At 36.0% G+C, this 13,185-nt stretch overlaps 1 protein-coding gene across 1 annotated transcript; it reads left to right on the plus strand.

Moving 5' to 3' along the window:
* The first annotated feature begins 1,973 nt into the window (after positions 1–1,973).
* LOC133697168 (putative clathrin assembly protein At2g01600) lies at positions 1,974–9,291 on the plus strand. Its single transcript, XM_062119571.1, has 15 exons — positions 1,974–2,331; positions 2,435–2,504; positions 2,617–2,714; positions 3,405–3,543; positions 3,658–3,785; positions 5,152–5,244; positions 5,336–5,386; positions 5,847–5,912; positions 5,997–6,062; positions 6,224–6,304; positions 6,405–6,485; positions 7,479–7,646; positions 7,758–7,839; positions 7,956–8,077; positions 8,713–9,291. Exons 1-15 carry the CDS (start codon positions 2,242–2,244, stop codon positions 9,052–9,054), a joined length of 1,677 nt encoding a protein of 558 aa, XP_061975555.1. The 5' UTR covers positions 1,974–2,241; the 3' UTR covers positions 9,055–9,291.
* The last annotated feature ends 3,894 nt before the right edge of the window (positions 9,292–13,185 follow it).

The raw sequence follows: 13,185 nt of genomic DNA on the forward strand, positions 1-13,185 counted from the left end.
GGGTGAAAAACAATGAGATGTCATGATTAATTAAGTTTTTTTAACAAAATAATTAGCTCTCCATTGAAAAGAAATCTAATTATTAAGAAGAAATTGATTATTTAATGATTAAAAAATGATTGGCTTTCATATCAATTACTTTCAGAGACATTTAAGCCAAAAAAATTATTTGCTATTGATATATTTTTTTCGCTTTTGATAAAGTTTTTGCTATTGATATCAACAAAAAACAAAGTGGAGTGCCAAATTTACGTACATACATGGGATATATATGATAATATGAAGATAGAATTGATATCCAGTTCTCTCATCAAATTTTAAACTATCAAAATTGTTTTTGTAAAGTGCTTTTATGATACCATATGGGGATGTAAAACCTCAGTAAAAAAGCACTCGAGAGAGTTTAATTAGTAAAAAAAAAAAATACAGACGAAAACACAATTACTAGGTTTTCTGTACAGAAAAAAAAAAAGACACTAATTATGTTTAAATATATGAACAAACGCCGCCCATTAAAGGCCCGAAAAGTTGACCCCTTGATCGCCCGAAAAGTTGACCCTCCACAGGCACAGATGAAAATCTTAATATCACAGATATTAGTTGGGTTCGATTACTACCGCACTCCCCAACATCCTCACAATATCATTAGGTCAAACCACTCAGCAGTATTTTCTCCCTCCATTAATTTGCTTTTAGATACAAAGGTGCTTTACTCTTGTAAAGGTTTTCTTTTTGGTTCTTTCTTTCTTCTTTTGCACTAAATGCATTGACTACCATACAAAGTGAAGATAAGAGTTTCGCTACTCATGCTCCTTGTTAATGGAAGAGTTTTTCTAGCAAATTCTGCTCTTCCTGTTTCTTTTCTCCATCGTCACGTGAAATTAAAAGTGAGATTGATCTCAGTTGTTGTTGTTTAAAGCTAGTCGCTTGGAAAACGATCTGATCCATCCATTCAGAGCTGACCCTTTCATTTGGGCATTGACAAGAGAAAAAGGAGAGAGATGTTATGTTATATGGGGACAGAACTGCGATCAACAGTGGAACTTGTTCTTTCCCTGTCACACAAGCCACAAGTCCTTCACTGTAGTTTTATCATTCATGGATTGTTTCAAACAAGAATTAATCAAATATTGACAAGTATACTGAAACTGTGCGCTCTAGTGAAACACCTCAAATTAATGCCCTCCTCCCCCCATTATTTATCAACACTCGATCTAGTTCTTGAGTCCAGAGTTCTTTTCAGATAGGTCTTTACTCTCTGGGTTCAAGAATGCTTACGGAAAACTCACTGTTGTGCAGTCTAACGTTTTTATGTATAAATCGGCCATTGGCTATTATTTTCTGCTATACGTTGAACAATCTCTAAGTTCATGCCATTCTCATTACATTATTTTTTCATCATGGAGCACGCCCGGGAATGGAAAATTTTATGGTATTTTAGGAGTAATTAGTGATATTTTCACATAAGAAGAAAAAAAGACCCATAAACTATAAAAAATACAAAAATATGTCTGCCTAGAATTTTTGTATCTATTTTTTTAAAGTAGATATAAAAAATAATTAAAAAGATACCACTAATTATTCTTTTAGCATTATAAACTTTCTCGAAACCAATTTATGTTAAAGTTTCGTATAATAATTATATAAGCTATAAAATATAAAATCTTCGTATAAGTAATAAATAATTTATATTTCAGGAACGAAAGTGATTGCGTAATTGATGCTGGAATAATGATACTATTTGTAGTCTTATCTTTTTACTGGAGGGACTTGATTGAGAACTTTCAAATTTTAGGTACCTATTCGAAGAAAACGTTTTTGCGGAGTTAAGAGTAAGAAATACTAAACAATTACGATGGCGCACCGTGCGAGGGGGCCCGCCAAGAGCCAACCAGCCACTGGTTGGAAAACTTACAGCCAAGAAAGTATGAATATTTAGTTTAGTCAGACCCGAAATATTTTTATTAATAATAATTAATTTATCAAACCCAAAAAAAACAGAAATGAAAAAAACCAGCACATCCCTTCATCCTCTGTTTCCTCTCTCCAATCTCTCGTTGATCAATTCCACCCACAAACTCTCTCTCTCTCTCCCTCCTCCCTTCCCTCCCAGAAAATAAAAAGGAGAAGAGAGAAATAGGGCATGATCACCACGTCCCTATATCATTGCTAGATTGGATACAGAGAGGGAAGGAGATCTGATCGATATCTATTTTAAATTAAATTAAGTAAGCGAAGATAATGGGTACACTTCAGACATGGCGAAAAGCCTTTGGCGCTCTCAAAGATTCCACCAAAGTCGGTCTTGCTCATGTCAATAGTGATTATGCGGTCCGTCTCTCCTTCTCTTCCTTTTTATTATAAATCTAATCGAATTTCTCTCTCTTTCTCTATTTTTAGATTGATTGATGGATTTTATTTAAAAAAAAAATAGGATTTGGATGTGGCCGTAGTCAAAGCAACTAACCACGTCGAGTGTCCTCCAAAAGAGCGCCATCTTAGAAGTTAGTAGTCTCTCTCTCTCTTTCTCTCTCTCTTCGATTTTAATTTAAGGTGCTCTTCCAGTTTTGTGTTTTTTCCAGGTAGTTATTTTTTTTAATAATTTGTTTGTTACAGAAATCCTGGTTGCCACGTCAACGATTCGGCCTCGAGCTGATGTTGCTTATTGCATTCATGCTCTTTCCCGCCGATTGGCCAAAACTCATAGTTGGACGGTATAGATCTCGACTTAATTCATTTTTTTAAGATTTTTTTTCATGAATTGGGGTTTGGCTTGATCGATATGTGCATTTGTCAATCCAATGCAACAACGTTTTTTTTCGTGGAGTTGTTTAAAGCTACTGTTTTTCTAATAAGAAACTATTAGTTTAGGTCGCTGTTCTCTTCATACATACTGTAATTTACACAGGGTAAGTGGCATTACCATTTATTTATTGGCAGTAAGATTTCGTAGTTATTATACTGTATCAGCTTTACAGCACTCAACTATCAAATTCATAGAAGTTCACCATGCATTTACCCTTGTGTTTTGATATTTGTAATTTCTTTGCATTTTTTGCTTTTATTTTCTTTGGTGTTTTCTGGGTTTCACAAAGCTACCTAACTATATTGTTTTCAGATTCTCATGTTATATGTACTGTTGTATCCCATGCAACATAATTTCCAGTTTTTTCTTAGTGCACTTATCTAACTTTGATGCTGAAAGTTTTTGCTGTTGCAAAGTTCAATTTTATTCGATGTGGTTCATATGTTTCTCGCTGATATATTACACCTTTGTTTGAGTACTTTATGTGAAGTTCTTGGAATTGGTTGATTAGAATTTGTTGTCACCCCCCTCCCCCCCCTTTTTTTTTCCGGTGAAGATGCTCGTATCATACTTTTTACTGCTGCTGCTTTTTTAACAGGTAGCTTTGAAAATACTGATTGTGATCCATAGATTATTAAGAGAGGGCGATCCTACTTTCAGAGAAGAACTTCTGAATTTCTCCCAGAGAGGACACATCCTCCAACTTTCTAATTTCAAGGATGATTCAAGTCCTATTGGTAACTTGATACTGCTCTCTCTCTCTCGGGCCACAAGCAGTGGCCTCTAACTGCTCTTCATGAACTGAGTACCTTTTATAGTTCTATTTTTTCATTATATTTCTTCTTCTTCAGCTTGGGATTGCTCTGCTTGGGTGCGTGCATATGCACTTTTTTTGGAGGAACGGCTTGAGTGCTTCAAAATTCTGAAGTATGACATTGAAGCAGAGCGTCTTCCAAGACCTGGCCAAGGACAGGATAAGGTATGTTCCCAGGCTTAGCAATTCTTATTTTTCTAATAAAAGGAGGAAATATCAGAACATAGAAGACAGCAAGATTCTCTAGTTATTGAAAGTAGCGTCATCTATTAATTTCTCTCTTTCCCTATTCAGCATCTTTTATTATTTTTTTGTTACTTGAAAAAGAGTTGCAATCTCGTTAAAATGTGTGCGTAATTGCAAAGGTCATACTCTTTCTTCCTCTCTCTCTCTCTCTCTCTCTCTCTGTTTTTTTTTTTGGGAACAAAGAACTACTAAGTCTGTGCAGTAATGCTGCAAGGACGGAGCTTATTGTAATTTTCCCTCGGTATTTGTTGATTCCTCCATGATCTTCTACTCTTACCTTTCTTAAAATACTCTTTTCGGTTATTTTGATGAAAAATAATAATATCTTTCAAGACCCTCGAAAGAATTACCATTTCTAAAGCCCTCGAAGCACTACAGTAATAGGAGACTCCTTATGAAATGTCAATCACTACTACATGGACTGATCAAATGGTTAAATGCCCGCACAGCTTTTTTTCATGGAGGGTGCAAGTGTTTTCTTTTGCCTTGAACCTTCCACAATTTTGGCTTTTATTGTGATACAACATGTGGTGATTTTCATTGAAATTTGGACCATGTCCAGTCTAGAGACAATGCAGCACGACATAGCCCAAGACAGTTCGGTACAACAATACCGAAGAAGCCCTAATGCTCCTAATCAAAAGGTCTTAACAAACTCATAATTATGAGAAAATAAAAGGATGCACTCTGCCTGCAATTTCAGAGTACAAGGTTCTAGAAAGACCAAGCTTAGAAGACCTGAACAGAAGAAGCCAGTGAAGGTTTAGGACATGGCTGTCCCAATTAGTCGGATCTTTTGTATTTTGTAATCTTGGAAACACCAGATTTGTGGTTCCTTTGGTTGCAAAATAACTCCTGCACATTATTTGTTTAGGAATCATTTGATGAGACTTGAGGGTGTGATTTAGTCAAAAAATGGCATTGCATTATGATCAAGATCAGCAGGCCTTCACAAAGGGTCTTTTGAACTTGTCCTATCATGGCTTGGTTTCTGATTGGATGGCTTTCCATTTTTAAAATTGATTGTGATTGATTAACAGCTAGGGAGTTCATAAGTGGAAGCTTGTTTTTCTTTTTCCTTTTATTTTGTTGGCTTTGTTGTATTTTTTAATTTCTTTTACTAAACTCACATTTTATCCACAAGAATATGCAAGCAGGAGCAAATTATTAAAGCTGATGTGGAATCTTGTTGATTTGGTTATTGGCTAGCTGAAATATTTGGGTGAGACTGGCTTTCATTGATATTTAATGTTGCATTTAATTGGTTATTGCCTATTTTAAGCAGGGCCACAGCCGGACTAGGGACTTGGACAGTGAAGAACTGTTGGAACAGTTGCCTGCCTTACAGCAGCTGTTGTATCGTCTTGTTGGCTGTCGGGTATGGAACTTCTTCTATCCATTGGTAAATTGTTATTTGAACACTCTGCAATATTAAGTAGAACAAAAATTGATATAAATGTCTTTTACAGCCAGAAGGTGCAGCAGTTGGAAATTATGTTATACAGTATGCTCTGGCTCTGGTAAGCCTGCCTCTCTCTGCTGTAATTCTCGTCTTGCACAAGAATTTTGTTTCTGTATTTTCCATTTTGCCTTTTCTGTATTTATACTGTGTTAATTGCTTTGGGTTTATGAAGTTCACAAGTTATTCTAAAGTATCGTGTAGCAATAAAAGAATCACAGAAAATTCAGTGTAGTTCTATCTGATTCTTCTTTTTCTAGCTTGCCTCTGCACAAAAGTCACTAGATCAATTATACCCCTTATCTACTTAATTGCTACTTTAAAAACTCCTATTTACATCCACCTATTATACTGCAGCAATTCTACATGAGTTTTCACACTTAATATGGCCATGTCCTTTAACCTGCCAACTGAGTGACAAAAGGATAGATTTAAATTGCGGAAGATACAGGTTTCATTTATGCCTCCTCTTCTTGTATTATGAAGTGGTTGCTGACCTTTTTGCTATATGCAATTTTCAGGTTTTGAAGGAGAGCTTTAAAATATACTGTTCTGTTAATGATGGGATCATCAATCTTGTGGATAAGGTAATCTATTGCTCTTAGTTTTCATCACTGTGCAAGCATTTGGTTTTGTCTGCATTTGTTATTAAATCTTTCATTTTTTTGCAGTTTTTTGAGATGCCAAGACACGAAGCTATTACAGCCCTTGATATCTACAAACGAGCCGGCCAACAGGTCATGCTGTCCATCAATTATTTCATTTTATCAACACCTAAAATTTTCATTAATATATCCTTAATGTTGTAACATTCATTTTAGGACTGAAGTCTCCACAACTAAAAAGTTTTTTTGCTAGACATGGTGTTTTGCTGAAAAAAAATTGTTTATTCCTGCAGGCTGGTAACCTTTCTGATTTCTATGAACTATGCAAAGGATTGGAACTTGCTAGGAATTTCCAGTTTCCTGTTTTGAGAGAGGTATTTGATGCTATGAAGCAGGTTTAGAGTTTTCACTGGTTTAGTTATTTCATCCTTCCAATTGCATTAGTTTATGACTTTATTGTCCCGACCTTTTCAGCCTCCACAATCCTTTCTTACAACCATGGAAGAGTACATAAGAGAGGCACCAAGAGTTGTTTCCGTTCCAAACGAGCCATTGGTCAGTGCCATTACTACACAAGAATGTCCAATGCATTTTCAATTTATGATTTGTTCCTCATATCAAATGTCTTTTTTGTTGTATTGTTACTGGTTTCATATTTGATTAGCCTTCAGAAGCCCAGGATTTTTGGCTGTCAATCTGTTGCCTCTTCTTTTGTTAGAATGTCAGGTGGGATGATGGGTCAAGTTTGATGAGTATGTGGACTAGATTTCAGCCAATCATGGAAATAGAGAGAGGATTTGATGTTGGAAAAGAGGTCTTAGAGATACCAAGGTTTGATCATTTATTGTGCACAGGATTGATTACCCACAAAGAACAAGATATTTAATACTATGTTGTAGCTGGAATTATAATTTGATAATCTGATAATCAGTTGGACGAGTGCCTCTAGATTGCAATGGATCAGTCCATGCCAATTATGGTGAAATGGAATTTTGTTGGAATAGCTGTCATACTAGGCCGTGTTGTTCAGTATGGGATTTGAATGCTGGGCTTAAAGAACATTTCATGAAGAAAGCACAGCTGAAGATAAAATGTCATGATTGGATGAGCTGCACCTGCCATAATAGAAAAAAAAAGATTTTATTGAAAAAAATGTGAATTCCTGGAATGAATGTCAGTGGAGGTAAGATGAGAGAAACTCACTGTAATTGATTTGGTTGTTTGAAATGGAAGCCCGATTACATCACCCACGACACATGATTCAAATCTCTTTGGAGGTTTTATAAGAGCCAAAATAGGGAGGAAATGAATGAGTCATGTGGCCACAGCAAGGATGTTGCTGCAAAAAGGAATTATGGTTCTTGACTAGGCTAATTAAGAAAATTCAACTTGGCTAAGTGGAAGAAAAGGATGTATAGTGCTGCATATTCAGTTATGCTATCCGGTCTCTTTCTTGTGCAATGTGTGCATGTGAACTCATTCTTCCATAAGGGATATCATTGCTAGAGGTTAAATGTTATAGGACTAATATGCGGTCATTTCAAACAGCTTCAATTGACCTACAGACCAGAAGAAGGTCCTTCAGAAGATGCCAAATCATCCGGTGATGAACCTGAGCCACCCCCTTCAGATGATGTTGCTGTCTCCAATGTTGAGATTGCTCCTCCTGCTTCTACAACCCCTCCTCAGAACAGCGTAGACACTGGAGATTTGCTGGTAATCTCTTAGTTGTCAGTCAACTTTATGTTGATTGATAATTTCTGAGAACTAACCCTATTTCTTCCATTTTTTTTAACACCCCCTTTCTCCCTTTTTGGTGTTTTTTAGGGATTGAATTATGCAGCTCCCGATGCATCTTCCATTGAGGAAAGTAATGCTTTGGCTCTGGCTATAATTCCGTCTGAATCAAGTAACCAAACTTGTTCCCTTTTTTTTCTTCTCTTTCATTTGAGTGACTTCTATGCTTCCTGGTGGCTTGCTTGCTTGCATATGTTAACCTGGGATATGCAACTCCTGATCTATCAGATGCTGCACCCACATTCAATTCTGCTGCTGGTCAAGCAAAAGATTTTGATCCTACTGGATGGGAACTTGCACTGGTCACCACTCCAAGCAGCAATATTTCTGCCACTAATGAGAGGCAATTGGTAGGCCTTCTTTTCTTTGTTTCTTTTTCGTTTCCATACATACATACATATATTGTCCATGGTCTCTTCTCTTTGTTGGTTAGCCATCATGAGAATGCATGGTGATATAATTATTTCTGTTGATGTTCTGGTAGGCATGCTGACAATGTTAATGTTGCAAAAAGCCATTATAATTCGGCATTGATGAGGAAAAATGTTTTAGACCAGATAGGTAGAAAATGATTGCTTCTCTGCATACCCTTTTCTTTCAGTTTGTATTAAGTTTTCATCAGTTAGTAATTGAGGAGCCAGGGAGTTTGAAGGCTTTATTTTCCATGCTTAAGCTGCATGTGTTCCCATGTTGTTTGAGTGTAAATGTTTGTGCAGACAAATAGGCTTTTTTGTATTTGCTGGGGTTGTTTTGCATAATGTAATGTGTTTCAGACAAAGTTTGTTTCAAGTCTGCCTTGTGTTTAAAATGATCTTAAATATCGAGGAACTGAAGCTCTGAGCCTTGACACTCGGAACTGTGCTTGGTATTTTTGTTTCAGTTATTGACAATATCTGTGCATATGATTGAAATTGTTTTAAGAATAGCAAGCATATTGACTGGTTATTCTCTTCAACTATCGTGCTCTATTTTTTATGAATGTCAGGCTGGTGGCTTGGACTCGCTCACTCTGGACAGTTTATACCATGAAGGAGCATATCGAGCTGCCCAGCAGCCTGTTTATGGAGCACCAGCCCCTAATCCATTTGAGGTACAAGATCCATTTGCTTTGTCAAACAGCATTGCTCCTCCTCCTTCGGTCCAAATGGCAGCAATGGCTCAACAGCCGCACAATCCTTTCAGTCCATATCAACCTCCCTACCCACAGCCACAGCAGCAACATGTGATGATGAGCCATGCAAATCCTTTTGGTGATACAACAGGGTTTGGGGCATTTCCTGCACATTCTGAGACTAATAATCCCTTTGGAAGCACAAGCCTTTTGTAATCATTTGTTTTTGGAGATTTGAGGAGTGTGATATAGATGGTGCATCGGTTTACATCCTGGAAATGAGAAAAGAAGTGTGGGATAGGGTTTTTACTGACACCCACAAGCATGACGGTTTGCGGAATGGATCTTACATTGGTTTGGGTTGTAAAAGTCAGGTGGTGGATGTGTATTATTTGACAACTAGTAAATACGGATCGCAATTTTCTCATAATTAATTTTTGAAATTTCTGCCCTTGTGCATGATTGTAGATATATTGATAATTACTTGTGTTTAATTCTCGGTAGACTTTTGACCTAGCTTTTTTTACCAGATACTTTATCTCTAGTGTGTTTGTTTGTTATGTTGAATGATACCTCGGGTACAAAGTTGTTATACAGACCACTGAACAAGGACACCACTAGGAATCATGTGGAGTTCTAGGAAAGTTGTTCCGTTGTAGTCAGTTGAAGGCTTCAGCTCTTAGAGATGCATGGGAAGATGATAAGAATGCTAGGACGCACTGGGCTCCAGCCGCTTCTGTGAAACCATAGGCCGAAGGGGAAGAGGAATTTGGGATTTGTGAAAGCAAGGATTAAGAAACGAATTCACATGCCAGGATGGAGCTTCTTATGTCTCGCAGAGCATCTGAAGAGGTATACTATGTTCTTTTTGAGCTAGATACATAACAAAGGTGGTCAAATGGCCTTCTCTCTTTTTCTTTAGGTTTTGTGGGATGCCTAATTTTATTTTGCATTCCTGTTTTGCTATCACAAATTCATTGTTTTTTATTATTATTTTTCTGGAATAGATGTCCAAAGCACAAAATAGGGCATTTACCAAATATATATTGATTTAGGTTAAATCTTTCGCCTGCCCCATCTAGCCTGCCCCATCTAGCAAGTTCCTAAAGTCAACTCCGAAGTAGATGGTAATTTCATGGATTATACCATCAGGTTACCAAGTTAAGGTTTCCTTCTTTCATGAGAGAGTTTATTGGATAATGAAAATGTACATCTTTGGAAATTCTCAGTTCCTAAAGCCGTGCTAATTGATAGCTAGTGATTTAGCACGCGGTCAATTGAGAGGAAGTGAAAAGTTTCAATGTGCTTATTGCCATGAAAAGGCTGCCGGCAAGAGAGAGCGTTACCCAAGATGACTTCTCTGAGAAAGTTGTGTTATGAAACAGTAGCAGCTCGGAACTTCAAATTATTAGCCTGCCTGACATGATATAAGAAGTGAGATTGTTTACCTTTAAGTTTACAGCACAGTGCCTGCTCACCGTCATCTTTTGGAGCAGGCAGTTGATCATCCCCGTCCTTTAATATTTAGTAAGCAGCATGCAATGTGCAATGCGTATTTCGAATCTATGTGGACAGGGGCCCTGCTCTTATGATGATATCCTGGCACGTGCATCCAAGTCACAATTATATCCCCCATCCTCTCGTTTTAGCCTTGCGTAAATAAACAAGGATTAGGTCATTATTAGCAACTAAAGGTCTGTACATGGTCTTGAAGATCTTTATACTAAGATACCACTTTGCTTAATTTCCATTTGCTGTTTTTCCCTATACAGAAGAATTAGAACATAAGAGTCGACCAATGATCTAGTGCAATGCATGTTTAATCAGGACAGACAATGTTTCATCTCGCAAACATTTGTCTTTCAGCTTTTTATGGAACTAGAAAAATACGAAGCCAAGAGGCATTACTTTTCATAATCAGAGGCAAGCATGCATGTGAAGAGCAGGTTTTCTTCAAAGCCAAAAGAAGGGGAGAGCAACAAAGCAAAAGGAGAGTAAGGTAAGCAGAAACATGCATGGGGCAATAATAAAGCATAGGAAAAGAGAAGGAACCCATGTCCCACCTCTTCAAACACTCTCAAATCACCATCATTACCGCGGCATACCAGCCCCCATTGATATAAATATTGTAGAATTTGCCTTTGTTCATTTCTCCCTCCTCTTGTACCTTCTTTTCCTCTTTTCTCATTTCTTTTCTTGGTTAGTGGTATCCTGTTATTTATCACAAATCCACAGCTGTTTTTCATGTCATTATTTGCTTTCCTATGTTGTTAATCATTCGATCCTTTTCCATGGGAAAGAAGACCACAGATTAGGACACTTAATTAATTTTAGAAAATAAAATAAGGACCGACAAAACTAGTAATTTATTCTTCGGTTCTTGCTTGTATGTATTGTACTAATTAATATTCTTATGCTACCTACCTTTTTGATGTCTAAAGGATGGTAAGAGTTTCCGAATCTTGCAAAATTCTATGTTTGCTTAGTTTCTTTGCAAAAAGAGCTACTGCATCATCACAACAAATACTTTAGGAGGGATATATATATCATTTGATTTTATTATTTTTAAAATAAATTTGCATTGAAAACAATTGAAAATGCATATATTAGATATTGTACATGTATTTGATATAATTGAAAAAATCACTTTAGCATATATGATGAAGATATTGCATATAGAAGCATGAAGACTCGGAAAATGGAGTTCTCTCGCTTTTGCGGGATTGATGGAGCGCTCGGGCATGCTCCACAAAGAAATTTTAGTTTACCGACATAAATAAAGCTTACCGAACCCTATGAGATAGCGTTTTAAATGTCGACAAGCACCTTGAACTAAATGGAGAGTAGGAGGTGTTTGATACAGTGTTTTTTTTTTATTTTTTGGTTTCTCATGATTGTGAATATTTTTTAAAAGTGTTCTAGTTAGAAAAAAAAATAAAGTAATGTATTTTTTTGTGTGTATTTTAATGATTTTGATATGTTTATATTAAAAAAAATTAATATATTTTTTAAAAAAATATTATTACTGTAATTCCAAATAAGTTTCAGCGTGTTTAAAAGTGTAGTTATGGTTGTTTTTTAATATATTTTTTACTCATAAATATATTAAAATAATATTTTTTATTTTTAAAAATTATTTGTAATATTAACATATCAAAATAATCTAAAATTATTAAAATTATATATTAATTTAAAAAAAAATAATTTTTATATAAATATTTTTGAAATACAAAGTCATACAGCACAATGTTTGGAAACGCAGGTTGTGCGAATCCTTTACCAAACGGCACTAAACTGTGTAACCATAGGTCCGGTACCACCTAAAGGCTGGGGGAGTAGCTATGCAGGGAAAAGAGATGACCTCATGACCTTGAATTCCACAGGCGCTCCACACCATCACCGAATCACACCTCTGCTTGCTTGGACTAAAATTTGGGACCAAATTGACCGCTACATAAGATGAGGTCACTAACAGTGACCCGAGAGCACCCTTTTTTTTTTGGTCAAACACTAGTGGCTTATCCTTTATTTTCAGTCGTAAGTTTAGTCTACGATTGATGATTTTTCTTAATATTATTTATTTTATTTTATTTAAAAAAATACTGATAATATTATAATTGAAATTTTAACATATCTCTTGAGTTTTTTTTTTTTTTACCTCTCATCTCTCATCTCTCCTCTTACCTGCCTATATATTATTATTTTAAATAGCAACAAGCTATAAAAATTATTTTTTTAATTGTGACATGTATGAATTATTTTATTTAAATATTTTTCATCAATTATATTATTTCACGGAAATATCTGAAAAGATATGCTAAAAACCAAAATTAGCCCTCCTAGAACCTTGCAGATTAACCGGCGAGCTTGATGTCCCGGAAGCTGGACCCATCATGTTAATAACTGAGTCCATCATACCAGAAAGAAGGCCCATCCCAAGGAGCCACCCTTCCCATCCAAAGCACCGAGACACAGAGAAAAAGGAGGGTCTGCCTCCCAGAAAGAGCGTATTTGACAATGTGATTACGAGTACTTTTCAAATAGTTTTTCATGTCGAAATACATGTCAATAATATTTTTTATTTTTTAAAAATTATTTTTAATATCATCATATCAAAACGATCCAAAAAATATAAACCACATTTAATTTTAGCAAAACAAATCAAATTTTAATGAAACACAATTACCAATACAATGTGAAAGGGTGCCTAAAACAGTGCCCTGGAGGAAGAACCGGGGACCGGGCCATGTAGATTTGACAGTTCAGCTACCATCAGTGCTTATCTCAACTGAAATAGATTTCTTAGAAGCTTTGACAAAAAATATGACGTCTTTCTTACGGTCATCC

The sequence above is a fragment of the Populus nigra genome, chromosome 6 (assembly GCF_951802175.1).
Source record: "Populus nigra chromosome 6, ddPopNigr1.1, whole genome shotgun sequence".
NCBI lineage: Eukaryota > Viridiplantae > Streptophyta > Magnoliopsida > Malpighiales > Salicaceae > Populus > Populus nigra.

Excerpts from the sequence above, each read along its gene's own strand:
- LOC133697168 (XM_062119571.1), top strand. The coding sequence starts at position 2,242 with ATGGGTACACTTCAGACATGGCGAAAAGCCTTTGGCGCTCTCAAAGAT. Across the intron at positions 3,786-5,151 it reads CTGGCCAAGGACAGGATAAG|GGCCACAGCCGGACTAGGGA; the intron begins GTATGTTCCCAG and ends TATTTTAAGCAG. Across the intron at positions 6,305-6,404 it reads AGTTTCCTGTTTTGAGAGAG|CCTCCACAATCCTTTCTTAC; the intron begins GTATTTGATGCT and ends CGACCTTTTCAG.